Genomic DNA, 14680 nt, shown 5'->3' with positions numbered 1-14680 from the left:
TTCTTTCACACCATCTTTACCATTTTTTTTGCTTGCTCATATTCTTTTCTCAGTTCCTCAACAGAAAAAGCCATTATAAATCTTTTCTTTTCTTTTCCCCTTCTTTCTTCTTACAACAACCAGAATATTCCAAAAAAATAAAACAATCCCAAAGTTATCAATCAGTCCAAACCAAGGCAGAGTTCTCACTTTCTCCTCCTGGGGTAGTATCAATCAGAAAAAAGAAAGTCCAAATCTGTTTCTTAAAGTCTTATTGCAATATATTTCAGTCTTCAAATCCTTAAGGCATCTCCTCCAACAAAGTCTTAGCATACGAATATTATTTTTTTAGTCCTCTCCCTTCCCACTCATCACTTAAATCCAGTTTTTACCTAAAAAAATAGGTTTCTTAATATCAGTTTATTAATTCCGTAGGAAGGAGAGTAAACTTTCCTTTCAGCACCACCAAACTGCCGCTTTTTCTCTTTTTTAGAAGGTATCATTCAGAAAGTCATAATTTTCAGGAATTTTGTTAAATGTGTCTTAGAGTCCTGGGAACCAAGAAAAACTTTCTCTTTTCAAAAACTTTCTCCACTTCCTCCTGCGCATTCTTACCCGGCTGCCAGCTTCTTTGTGGCGGCCATTGCGGACCGCCGCTGCACCGTCTTGGGAAAAGGGGGTTCTGCCGGCCGGGAGGGGGTCTGCAACACCCCCAAACTCCTCTCCGGATCCCCCTATCTTCAGCTGCCCCTGCAGGGCAGCCTAGCTCCGGACCCGTCCGGATCGAGCACCAAAAGCGGCTAGCGCAGCAGGGATCGCGCAGCTTCGCAAATCCCTGCCGCTCGCGGGCCGACAAACCGGAAGTCCCGCTAATTGTACTTTATTGTATGGCTACCTTAACAGAATCTTCCAGATCTGAAGGTACAATTCTCCGGCTGTCTCCTTTACAGCTTGAGAAGCTAGGGAAGGGCCTCTTCTGAATCTTTCTACATCCATTATACAGCTGTGGGCTATGCCCTCTATCCGACCATTCCCTAGGCAGTATCTCTTTGTCTCCTCTCCAAGATCTTTCTCACATGCTACTACACATAGGCTGCTAAACAGCAGAACTGCATTTCAAATGAGGGCAAAATTGTACTGAACATGAATACAAAATTAGAAAGAACAACTCTGTATAATTTGGCTAACTGATTAAAACACTTCACTCAGGGACAAATGCAAATAACTTGCATAATTAAATCTCCCAGAAGTTCTGCTGTGTCAGTGGTTTAATGATTAAAATTCCACTCATCTTCACCAGTTTCCCAGCTAATAATAAGTATACAAAAGATGAGATTATGAGCCACCACCTTCTGAACAAAACTTCTCTAAGATGCTAAGCTTGAATTAACCTGCTCCTTTCCTGCAGTCCATCTCTCTACTCATTTACACTAAAAATTCAGACTAAACTCTCAAGTTTAGAGCCAAAGCAGACGATGAATGCCCAGCATTTCTCCATCTTTTCCTTGCCTGTAGTAACTAGAGGTGTATATCAGAAGCACAACCAGAAGGGATGGAAAATTAAACGTCACCCTTCCTATATAATCTCAATTAGAAAGTTCTATGAGAGGAATGGCCAAATAGACTCACATATCATGTGAATGCAAAAATACAGGTGAAACTCAAAAATTAGAATATTGTGCAAAAGTTCATTTATTTCAGTAATGCAACTTAAAAGGTGAAACTAATATATGAGATAGACTCATTACATGCAAAGCAAGATAGTTCAAGCCGTGATCTGTCATAATTGTGATGATTATGGCTTACAGCTCATGAAAACCCCAAATCCACAATCTCAGAAAATTAGAATATTACATGCAATCAATAAAACAAGGATTGTACATAGAACAATATCGGACCTCTGAAAAGTATAAGCATGCATATGTACTCAGTACTCAGTTTGGGCCCCTTTTGCAGCAATTACTGCTTCAATGCGGTGTGGCATAGAAGCTATCAGCCTGTGGCACTGCTGAGGTGTTATGGAAGACCAGGATGCTTCAATAGCGGCCTTCAGCTCTTCTGCATTGTTCGGTCTCAAGTCTCTCATCTTTCTCTTGGCAATGCCCTATAGATTCTCTATGGGGTTCAGGTCAGGAGAGTTTGCTGGTCAATCAAGCACAGTAATCCCATGGTCATTGAACCAGGTTTTAGTGCTTTTGGCAGTGTGGGCAGGTGCCAAGTCCTGCTGGAAAATGAAGTCAGCATCCCCATAAAGCTCGTCTGCAGAAGGAAGCATGAAATGCTCCAAAATCTCCTGGTAGACAGCTGCAGTTGACCCTGGACTTAATGAAGCACAGTGGACCAACACCAGCAGATGACATGGCTCCCCAAATCAACACAGACTGTGGAAACTTCACACTGGACTTCAAGCATCTTGCAATGTGTGCCTCTCCATTCTTCCTCCAGACTCTGGGTCCTTGGTTTCCAAATGAGATGCAAAAGTTGCTCTCATCAGAAAAGAGGACTTTGGACTACTGAGCAACAGACCAGGTCTGTTTTTCTTTAGCTCAGGTAAGACGCTTCTGATGTTGTTTGTTGTTCAGGAGTGGCTTGACAAGAGGAATACGACATTTGAAGCCCATGTCCAGGATCCGTCTGTGTGTGGTGGCTCTTGATGCAGTGACTCCAGCCTCAGTCCACTCCTTGTGAAAGTCCCCAACACTTTTGAATGGCCTTTTCCTGACAATCCTCTCCAAGCTGCGGTCATCCCTGCTGCTTGTGCACCTTTTTCCCCACACTTTTCCCTTCCACATAACTTTCTATTAATGTGCTTTGATACAGCACTTTGGGAACATCCAACTTCTTTTGCAATTACCTTTTGAGGCTTTCCCTCCTTATGGAGGGTGTCAATGATGGTTTTCTGCACAACTGTCAGGTCAGTAGTCTTTCCCATGATTGTGCTTCCTACTGAACCAGACTGAGAGACCATTTAAAGGCTCAGGAACCCTTTGCAGGTGTTAGTGGCTTAATTAGCTGATTAGAGTGGGACACTTTGAGCCTAGAATATTGAACCTTTTCACAATATTCTAATTTTTCAACCCCCACCCTTAACCCACCCCCACCCCCCCTACTTCCCCCCCCCCCCCCCCCCCCCCAAAACACCCCAAAAAAATTACTCTTCCTCCAACCCTTTTTAAACATTAAAAAAAAACTCCCCCATACCCTCCTTTTTCCAAAACCCCCCCTCCACACTCCTCCCTTTCCTCAACCCCCCAAAACCAAAAAAAAAAAAACAACCTTAAAACCCCACCCCCCCCCCCCCCCTAAACCATCTCAAACCACCCCCCCCCCCCCCCCCCCAAAAAAAACACCCCCAACACCCACACACCCCCCCCCCCCCTCACCCCCCCCCCCCCCCCCCCCCCCTCAAACTGAGATTTTGGATTTAGGGTTTTCACTTAGAACCAAATCATCATTGGTTGAGCATGGTATGAACTATCTTTGCTCCCCCCCCCCCCCCCCCCCCCCCCCCCCCCCCCCCCCCCCCCCCCCCCCTTCATGACAGAATGAACTGTTACCATTTACTATGAAAAATATTGTTAATAAAAAGGTAAATATTTACTTACATGTTCCTGGTTTTCCATCACTCAAATCGAGGACTTTTGCCTTTTGAAATAAAATGAAAGGTTAGATAATTATGAAAGTACCAGAATAAGCTACTTAACTGCAATCCAGCTTTATTTACTTTCTGTTGTTTAATTATTTACTTAGGAATGAAGGCTAACATATGTGTCCCAGGATAATGTTGCAGGATACAATCTGGGTCGGTCACAGGGACCAGATGTTTTGTCTTCTGAGCTTTTGGACTCATAGTGGAACCCATCTTCAGGGAACTTCTTTCTAACAGAATGTGAACTGTTCTGTGTGTGGTATTTATATGGTGCATGTTGCATGTGGCTTTTAAGATGTTGATTGGGGTTCTGATGGCTGTCTATTAAGTTGTTGGCTGTGTTTGGCTTGTGTTGCCCAGCCCTTGCCTTCTAAGTACTTGGTAAGCTGGTGGTAAATCAGAACTCCTGTTGACTGACTAGTGCCCCATTTCCCAGGCTTTAATCACCTCCCTGGCTGTTTTTGTGCTTGCTTCACCAACAATCTTAGTAGCTGCAAAATTGAATGTATGTCCTTGTTTATTGCAGTGTGAGGCAACCAATGAGTTCGGGATTTAATTAGGAATACTTTTCTTTGTCGGAACCTCTGTGAGTATGTGTTTGAAATGTCTGAAAAAGGAACTATTCCTACTCAGGAAAAAAGCTTTAATTCTAAAAATAATTATATCACATAGAGAAATAGATTAAATTGTATATTATGAATTTGCCTACCTTTTGTACTATTTGTATTGAAGCATAGTACTTTGACCACCAATCAATGACATTTTCAGCAGATTCATCAGCGACAGTTCTTTTTTTCCTCTTGGTAGAGCGATAAATCGATTTTTTGCGGTCCTTAAAAAAATGTTACAGGTAAAAAATGGGGCTGTTTTTGTGAGGAAAATAGGAGCATGAATATTAGCTGTGTTCAATATTTTGAGTTATTTATAAAAATAATAAAGATTATGTGTATGTATAGGTATGGATGTATGGATATGTATCTTTTGTGCTCTTTTTGTTTTTTCAAATCAGGCCTATCTGAGCTATAGCATTAAATTATATAACAATTTTCAGCATGGTTACTCATCCTAGTTTATGCTCCTAAAAGGAACAAACTATAAGGAATACGTTCATTATCCACAGCCTTTAGGGTATAACAATGTGACATTATAATGCCATAGTCATATAGTTACACTCTATTTGACTTTATGCATTTCTGTTTGTCATGGCCACAAGGCTCAAAAGGGCAGTATGGCTGCATCTGGTAATTGTCACCTGTTTAGCACCACCCGGAGAGCATGTGTAGCTTAAGGAAAGCTATGGATGCGATACGGTGTGAAGAAGTGACTCTGTCCTATATCAGTGGGGATGGAAAGATTTCCCTTGTGGTGATTGTGGTACTGATATGCAAACTATTACACATATTGTGAAAGATTGCCCACAATGTGTCTTCTCTGGTTCCATAGAAGATCAGCACGAAGCAACGCCAATTGGACATCCAGTTATGAGGCCACTGCCTTACCCCCGTAGAAGTCTTGTATTCAGGTAGTCCTTGACTTACAACAGTTGATTTAGTGACCATTCAAAGTTACAGCGGCACTGAAAAAAGTGAATTATGACCGTTTTTCACAGTTACGACCTTCGCAGCATCCTCATGATCACGTGATCAAAATTTGGATGCTTGGCAACTGGTTCATATTTATGACTGTTGCTGTGTCCCAAAGTCATGGGATCACCTTTTGCGACCTTTTGATGAGCAAAGTCAATGGGGAAGCCAGATTTACATAACAACTGGGTTACTAACGTATCAACTGTGGTGATTCACTTAACAGCTGAGGTAAAAAAGGACATGAAATGGGGCAAAACTCACTTAACAAATGTTTCCCTTAACAACAAAAATTTTGGGCTCAGTTGTGGTCAAGGACTACTTATAATTACATGGATTGTCTATATATATTTACTTCTGTCATGTTCTCATCAAACAATTAACAACCGTGTGATTAACTTAACAACTACAGTGCTTCACTTAACAGCTATGGCAAGACAGGTCATCAGATAGGGCAAAATTCACTTAATAACTGTTTTGCTTAAGTCAAGTACTACCTGTATGTGTCTTTGAGCTTGGTATATTTTTTGCACCTTGTTTTATAACATAGAGGAGTTTAGTTTAGTTCAGTTTACTTTCTTCTCATTGCATCTTGTACGACGAAATTAAATGCCATCTTCAGTGTACATTATAACAATAAAAATAAACACACATCCTTCGCATTCTATACAATTGAATTGAAAACCCCTGATATTGCATTAATATTGCACTATACAATGGAATTCAATATAGTTACTGATCTGGGATAGAAGCTGTTTTGCAGCCTATTTGTCCTTGTCGTTATTATCCTGTACTGTCTGCCAGATGGTAATAGTTTTTTTTAAAAAAGGGTGCCCAGGATGAGATGGATCTTTGAGAATGTTTTGAACTTTCTTAAGGCAGCGGGAGTTATAAAGCTCTTCCAAAGAGGGGAGAGGGCAACCAATGATCCTCTGGGCAATGATGTTAACCCTCTGGAGTGCTTTCCTATCTGCCACTGTGCAATTGGCAAACCATACAGAGGTGCAGTATGTTAAGATACTCTCTATGGTTCAGCAGTAGAAGGTCACCAGCAGTTTTTCATTCAGTTGTTGTTTCCTGAGAAATCTCAGGCAGTATAATCTCTGCTGGGCCCTTTTGACAAGTTCTGCAATGTGAGCGCTCCAGGTCAGGTTTTCTTTTATGATAATACCCAGAAACTTAAAACTGGGCACTTGCTCCATTCAGTCTCCTTTAATAAACAAGCGCTGGATGTCTGATCTCTTCCTTCTATAATTCACTATAAGCTCCTTGGTCTTATTGGTGTTGAGGACCAAGTTATTGTCTCCACACCACAAAAGCAACTGGTTCACCTCGTCTCGATAAGCAGACTCATCCCACCACTGTTTTATCATTTGCAAATTTAATAATAGTATTATTTATTTTTATTTATTTATTTGATTTGTCAATTGTTTACAAGATAATAAGTATAAATGTATACATAGTTGTGAATACATGAAATGGTTACATATAAGAAAAATAAAAGAATAGGAGAAACAATAGGACAGGGACGGTAGGCACGTTGGTGCGCTTATGCACGCCCCCTACAGACCTCTTAGGAAAGGGGTGAGGTCAATAGTAGACAGTCTAAGGTTAAAGTTTTTGGGGTTTGGGGAAGAAACTACAGAGTCGGGTAGAGTATTCCAGACATTGACCACTCTATTGCTGAAGTCGTATTTCCTGCAATCAAGTTTGGTGCGGTTTACTTTGAGTTTGTATCTATTGTGTGCTCTTGTGTTGTTATGGTTGAAGCTGAAGTATTCATTGACAGGTAGGACATTGCAATGTATGATTTTGTATACCATGCTTAAGTCAGACCGAAGACGGCGTAATTCAAGGTTTTCTAGTTCTAGAATTTCAAGTCTGGTGGCATAAGGTATTCTACAGCGAGTAGAGGAGTGGAGAACTCTTCTTGTGAAATATTTCTGGACTTTCTCAACTGTGCTAATATCAGATACGTAGTGTGGATTCCAGACTGATGAACTGTATTCGAGTATTGGTCTAGCAAATGTTTTGTATGCTCTGGTTAGTAGTGTGATATTACCAGAGAAAAGCTACGTAGGATTAGGTTAACAACTCTTAATGCCTTTTTGGCTATGTAGTTGCAGTGTGCTCTAGCACTTAGATCATTAGAGGTGAGTATTCCAAGGTCCTTTACAGAGCTTGGGTCATCAACAAGATCTTGACTATTCAGCTTGTATTTTATTTTCTGATTTTTTTTGCCAATATGTAAGACAGAGCATTTATTTGTTGAGATTTGAAGTTGCCATTTGTTTGACCATTCGGATACATAGTCAAGATCTTTTTGAAGGGTAGCAGTATTGTCTGTGGTATTGAACAGCTTTACGTCATCAGCGAAGAGAACGCAATTGCTCTTAATATGATCACAGAGGTCGTTTATGTAGAGTATGAAGAGAGTTGGTCCTAGAACACTGCCTTGGGGAACACCACTATTGACAGGTACTGGATTTGATAGGACGCTCCCGATTTTGACCATTTGTTGTCTGTTTGACAGGAATGCTTCTATCCAGTTATTCAGTTGTCCAGAGATACCATAGGATTTTATTTTTAGGAGTAGTTTGTCGTGTACCACTGAATCAAAGGCTTTACAGAAGTCTATGTAGATTCGTCTATTGTTTTGCCCTGGTCGAGTTGTGTCGTCCAAATGTTTTTGCAGTGTAAGAGTTGCAGATTACAGGATAGTTTTTCCTGAAACCAAATTGTTTATTGGAGAGTAGGTTATTTGTCTCTAAGTGAAGGATGATGGATTGGTTAATAATTGATTCCATGACTTTACAGGTGACGCAGCATAAGGAGATTGGCCTGTAGTTTTCAACTAGGCTTGGGTCTCCCTTTTTGAAGATGGGGATGACTGTGGCTTGTGACCATAGGTTAGGCAAGGAGCTGGTTCTGAAAGATTTTCAAAGATTATGCTTAGAGGTTTGGCTATGGCAGAGGATAGCTTTCTTAAGAAGTAGGCACATATTCCATCCGGTCCAATAGATAGAGATGGTTTTAGATTGCGTAGTGCTTTTTCAACATTGTCTTCTGTGAAATCGATATGTATTAGATCATTGTTGTTATCTGTGGTACGACTAGGAAATATTGGGCATGATCCATTGCTGTTTACAAATACTGAGCCGAAGAATGTGTTAAAGATATTGGCTTTAATGGTGTCGTCGTTGCAGTCTTTACCATCAGGTCCTATCAAGGGAGGGATGGACCTTGAGTCTTTTAGTTTGTTGTTTACAAAATTGTAAAAAGCGCGGTGGAATTGGTGCTTAGAAGGTTTTCCTCTTGTTTAATGTGATAATTGGTGCATTCGGTCTTTATCTGGTGGCATAGATTTTTGTATCGGTTTTGAAATTGGCAACGTGACCAGATTTGTTTTTCCGCCAGAGTGACCTCTTTTTGGATTGAAGTTTCCTTATTGATATGGGTAATCTGCTTTTTTGTTTTGTTTTGGGAGTTGTTGTTGGTACATATAGTTTGATGACTCTTTTGACTTCAAGTAAAAATATGTTATAATGGTCTTCAACAGTATTGCATCCAGTGAATAGAGATTGCCAATCAAGGGATGAGAGATCGTTGTCTATAAGATCATAGTTGCCTCTTTTTGAAGTTACAATAGGGGATTACATCATTGTGGTGATTTTTGTGTGGATGTATGTTGTATGTATTACTGGCATCAGTGAGAATGCAGTCATGCACATAAAGAGTATAGAGTAAGGGACTCAACACACAACCCTGTGGTGTACCAGTGTTAAGAATAAGGGCTGAAGAGATATGGTTACCTAATCTGACCCTCTGAAAGCAGCCAGATAGGAAATCCATAATCCAAAGGCAGATTGAATAAGAAAGTCTAGTGGAAAATGCAAAAAGCTTCAAAATTGGATGTTACTTACTTTTAGTTTCCCATCTTTTGAAAGTCTAGAAGAAGAGGCTAATGAACTTTTCCGTGAAGGAGCTGGTGGTAGCAGAAGAGGTGATAGGGAAATGTGCACTTCTGCCGCCTCAGGTTTTGGGACAGGTAAATGAAGGTCCCCATGTTCCAAGTCAACATAAATATGATCTGATGGAGGTGATGGAAGTTGACTTGTCTGAGGTTGTGCTGGAGCAGCAGCTGGAACAGGTGAAGCTAGAAAGAAGTCAATATATAAAACTCAACAAGGAAGACCATCTGTTCAATGCTTTAAGCCAGAGGTGGGGAATTATGGCCCCTTTATGATTTGTGGACTTCAACTCCCAGAATTCCTGAGCCAGGTGTTGAACGCAACCCACAGTCACCATTTCTGACATGAAAACCTGTTGCCTTTTTTTTGCACTATGAAGCTATTTAGTAGAAATCCAACACCATCCCTGGAAAACCATGGCCTTCTAGGTAAATCAAATTGGAATCCATTATCACATAGAGATAGGGAATTATGACCCTTTTATGACTTGTGGACTTCAATCCCCAGAATACAAAGCAGGGCTGGCTCAGGAATTCTGGGAGCTGAAGTCCACAAGTCGTAAAGGGGCCAGAGTTCCCCACTCTGTTCTAAACAATAAATGAGCCTTGGTGATGCAGTGGTTAGAGTGCAGTACTACAGGCTATTTCTGCTGACTGTCGGCTGCCTGCAATTTGGCAGATCAATTCTCACCAGGCTCAAGGTTGACTCAGCCTTTCATCCTTCCAAGGTGGGTAAAATGAGGACCCAAAATTGTTGGGGGCAATGTGCTGACTCAGTAAAACCGCTTAGAGAGGGCTGTGAAATGGTATATAAGTCTAAGTGCTATTGCACCCTGGTCTATTGATCAGGATCTCACCCCATGTGACCTCACCATTACAAGACTTACTGACCACTCAAAGCCCTTATAAGCAGAAGAACACTACACTGACATTCCCCAAATTCCCTTGAAGATGTTACCTAGCCTGGTAACAAAATGTTTGGAAACCAACCCACAAACTTGGAGAAAGAACCTCTACCCTTGTTTTCAGTTATCAGAGTAGCGTCTCTGGCACAGTACAGGTTCTTGATATTTCTTCTTCCAATTTAAAAAAAACACAAATCCAACTTCTTCCAATCCAGCTTCCCTAGCTAATTATCCAATGAGGAGAAGATATGCAGTCTGTCTCACTGTAATCCAAAAACTGAAGGTGTTACCTAGACTTGCAATGAAATGTTCAAAAAGCAACCCACAAGGTTGGAGAACAAACCTCCATCTTCTTTCATCCTACACCCCAGCTACAGATATTTGCCACTTTTGCATAAATGAAAATGCACACAGCTGCAAGTTCTAGGGATGAAAGTCAAGGAACACCGTGAAATTAAGGGATAAAGCTTCAATACAAAGAAGACCAGTTTAGATAATGGTTTTAAGGCATTGGGCTAGGAACTGGGAGACTGGGAGTTCTAGCCTGGCTTTAGACAAGAAGCCAGCCAGGGTGACCTTGGGCCAGTCACACCTTTCAGCCCTAGGAAGCAGTCAATGGCCAGCCACTTCTGCAATTGTAATGGAAGATATGGATGAGATGAAGGTAAAACACCAGCCTTCTTGTAAGTAAGCTTACACACAAGATGGCAGACTCAATGCCTGTTGAGCATAAGGTTGCTCTGAAGGAAGGGCAGAAGTGGGTGAATGAGGAGAGTTGTAGAAGAAGGTTGAGGGAGATGGTAGATGCCAGAGGATGACAAAGATAAGCCTACAGAGAAAGGACCTACAGGATTACCCTTATCAAACCTGTATGCCACTACCACCACTACACCTCCATGCTGCTCAGCTCAACAACATAAAACATTAAAATTTAACAATGAGATATTAACCAATAAATCCTACTAAAATAGATGTTACAAAAACAACCAGCTCCACTTAATAGCAACAGCAGCTTGCTCTCTAAGGCTTTGCATCTTCACAGCTCTATGAGAAGAAAGGAGGGTGGATTCTGACCGGACTTTTGGCATGACTTACCTTTGTCCACTTCCACAATATCAGCTCCTTTAGCTAAGGAAACAAGAGGTTCCTTGGATTTGTACAGAAACTGTTTAAGGCAGTTGATGGTGTGCGTCCCAACCAGAGTGCTACGGCCAAATGCTCTCCAGTCAACCACACAGATGCTTAGTGGAGGGTGCAGAAGTTCATTTTCAGGCAATTCCTAACAATGGGGAAACATAAAAGACCCAGTCAGATCTTTCCTTATCTTCTCAAATGGCGTTTTTCATAATTTCCTTTCTGCACATTTAGTTCTAACTGGAAATGAGTTTTCTATCAAATCCCACAAGAAAATCCTCTGGCGATTGGATTTCTGTAATTTACTTCAGATGATTTACAGTTTGTCTTCTGAATTTTTACAGAAGCCGGATTTCTTTAAATTTCATATCTTAGTAGAAAGGCCAATGATGTTTTAGAAGAACATCATCATCTATTTCCAACATGTCATTGATCCTTTAAATTAAATGTCACAAAGATTAAAATCTATTGGGTTTAAAATAACTGCAGATGTTTGTCTTAAAAAAATAACCTTAGCTATATTCCAAACTTACATAAACTTCTCAGTAAAAATCCCATTTAATTTCAGACATTTTGTGATTTAAAAACAACAAGCCTCAGATCTTGCACCTAATAAATTCCAGTTATTAGATTCATCTTTATTTTCATTTTAATTAAAGTCACGTTTGAAGTCTAAATCCATGTATTGATTCATAAGAACCTTGGAACAAGAGACTTGTCATAATTTGTTCTTTCCAAACTTGAATAACATCTACAGTGGCTTGACTTTTATATTAAGATACAATTTATTTGATAAGTCTACCTGATTAATTTCTCATGAAACATAAATTCTTTGATTATCACTACAATATGAGCATATTGAACTGACGCTTCTGAAACTGCACACAAATTAAGATAATTAAAACATCAAAATCATACTTGTCCAAATGTTCTAATGAACTTCACCACTCATAAAGTGCACAGCACGATATATACATTATGCAAAGATCTTACTAAAATTAGCATATTATCTGATAATGTGAAAAACAAAAAGGCACATATAAATTATAAATTTGCAAAAAATATGCATAAACTCAGTATTCTTAAAGAAAACATTCTTAAACATGTAGAAAAGAAATGAAATGAAATAGATTGATAAATAAGCAATCAAACAAAATCAGATTCAGCAAGTTTTCTCTCATTACCCAAGCTATTTTTTTTTCATTTAAAACATCAGTTTAAGTGCATTTCTCTTCCTTTCTTCCTCTGCCTAATTTAAAGTCCAACAAGCCTATGATCTTAATGACGTAATCAACAATCCCGTAATATTTTTCTTTAACTTATATGCCAGATTCTGCTAGAAATGTGAAGTGCATAGGGTGCAGTTAAAGTTCATGAAAAACAATGCAAGAGGAGTTTGGGAAGTTAAGCCTTCCATTATTTTCTTTCTGGGCATAGTTTCTTAAACCAATATGGTAAGAATTTCCTCTCTCCTGTGCAGTCAACATTAGGAATACATTTTCATGAATATGAACAGTACTGTAATTCTGTTGGTTATCAGCTGTCCCACAAAAATGGCAGCTGAAGAAGGTAGGAAAGTTATGCTTAATGGCATTCTGACATTTTAAAAATGAAACGAAACTCACAATTGGGTTGTAATCTCTGATTTCAACCACAGTGTAAGTGTCAGGCCCCAAAAGCCAAGATATACATTTGGAATTACTTCTGAGCCATTTCTCTTATTGTTCCTCACCTATAGAGGGAAAACTTGTTAAACTAAAGCAACTATTTGCATCACCATAGATACGCTCTGAGAATTGCTAGGAGGAGCCATTTTAACTCTCTTCCTCCCGAACAAACTATCTAAGCTTCCCTGCCTCTTTGCTCTCTGAAATGCAGCCCCTACCTCCTGGGAATCCAGATGACATTCCACTACAAAAAGGCAGTGATAAGCCAAGTGATTTGTTCAAAGTTACCCACTGCCCTTCAGAACTAAATCAAACCTGAAGCTCATGTCTCCCATGGGTTGCCTTGTGCTAGACAATTGAACTATTCTTATGAAATTCTATCTAATTCTACTGCATTGTTTTAAGCAAAAGGCAAAGATTGCAAAGATGAGTATATTTAGCAGAAAATTGTATGCATGTACCACTTCAAATTGGTCTGTCAGGATATTAAAGTTAGGATTTTTTTTGTAGCTCTGGATCACACAGGATTTCACTCCTTTACTGGCACATTCAATGAAGACTTGGGGACGATCAACAGACAGAAACTGCACTTTCTTCAATTCCCGAAGACCCCAGAATAGAACCTGTGGCAGGGAAAGAAATAATATAACTTCTACAGAACTCACTTTCAGGGATCAATGTATTAAATACAACAACCCTTTAGGGGAGGCGACAATTTGGATCCTGACACTGCAGGTGAAGAGGAAAGGAGAGAAGATAAAGTTGGTAAAAAGAGGATTGGTTGTAGATAGGTGGGGATTGGGTTAACCATGAAGCCATGAGATCAACCTTCTGTTTTTCTTTGGAGCAGCTTATAAAGCATAAAGCAACTGACCCTAGATTGTGTTAATTAACTAATTCATTAGTTAACCAGAAAGAGAAGCAAAAGAATCATTGAGAAAGAAGAGGCACACAACTTAGATCTCTCTTTCTTGGCTAAGAATCTCAAAGTACAATGTTAATACACCATGAATTGCGAGGACCTATTCCCTCCCTCTTTTAAGTGCAGAACATCTGGCAGGGAAAGAATGACATCCAAACAGGTGTGCATTACAAGTTCAAATGGATGTGAACAAAATCACTTTGCCTCAGCACATTTACATGTACTACACAAGGGCTCAGAGGATCATTTATCTGAACTTACTTCCACTCTGTATTTACTTAATACAGGTCGTATATTGGCTGGGACTTCATAGATTAGGCTGGCATCTGGAGGATCAAGAGGTGGAAGGTTTTCTGGGCCAGAATCAGGGACCTACAGTACAAAAACACATGTTATTGATCAGCCGTGATGCTATTAAAAGCACTCTGAAAAAAAATATATCCTGCAATTCTCCCTGGAATTAGCCTAATCATCAATGATCAAATCAACCGTCCTTCCTCCCCTCCCCAACTTTAATTCAAATAAAATCTTCCTGTAAGGTATTTCTACACAAAGATAATTCTTATTGGAAACTGTATAGATTGATCTAGGTCAGGGGTGTCAAACTCAAGGCCAACTTAGATCCAGCCAGGGGTGGGATTCTACTGGTTCAGACTGGTTCTATAGAACTGGTTGTTATGATTCCGCGCAGTTTGGAGAATCGGCAAATCATGCCCCTGGCTGGCCCTGACCCTCTATGCCCGCCCCTCCCCTCCCCTTGCAGTCAGTCCTTATCGTACATGCGCAACATCATGGGCATGCCAGGCATAACTGACTGCATTCTCCCCTGCCCAGTCACTCCTTAAGGCAGTGGCCCCCAACCTTTTTTGTG

At 40.2% G+C, this 14680-nt stretch overlaps 1 protein-coding gene across 2 annotated transcripts in view; it reads right to left on the bottom strand.

Annotated features, from left to right (window-relative positions):
* Positions 1–14680, bottom strand: part of FER1L6 (fer-1 like family member 6) — a 105581-nt gene that overhangs the window by 34005 nt on the left and 56896 nt on the right. The window contains exons 23-28 of one of the 2 annotated variants that reach the window (XM_087962165.1): positions 14071–14181; positions 13349–13510; positions 11182–11365; positions 9135–9367; positions 4338–4460; positions 3585–3624 (exon numbers count right to left, since the gene is read on the bottom strand). In XM_087962165.1, coding sequence (XP_087818291.1) covers positions 3585–3624; positions 4338–4460; positions 9135–9367; positions 11182–11365; positions 13349–13510; positions 14071–14181 — 853 coding nt within the window. The remainder of the gene's footprint in view (positions 1–3584; positions 3625–4337; positions 4461–9134; positions 9368–11181; positions 11366–13348; positions 13511–14070; positions 14182–14680) is intronic. The other variant, XM_087962166.1, reaches the window with a different exon arrangement.

This window comes from Notechis scutatus, chromosome 3 (assembly GCF_049901735.1).
Source record: "Notechis scutatus isolate UNSWTSFEM ecotype Mainland chromosome 3, rNotScu1.2, whole genome shotgun sequence".
Taxonomy (NCBI): Eukaryota; Metazoa; Chordata; class Lepidosauria; order Squamata; family Elapidae; genus Notechis; species Notechis scutatus.
This window is presented reverse-complemented; position numbering and strand designations above follow the sequence as displayed.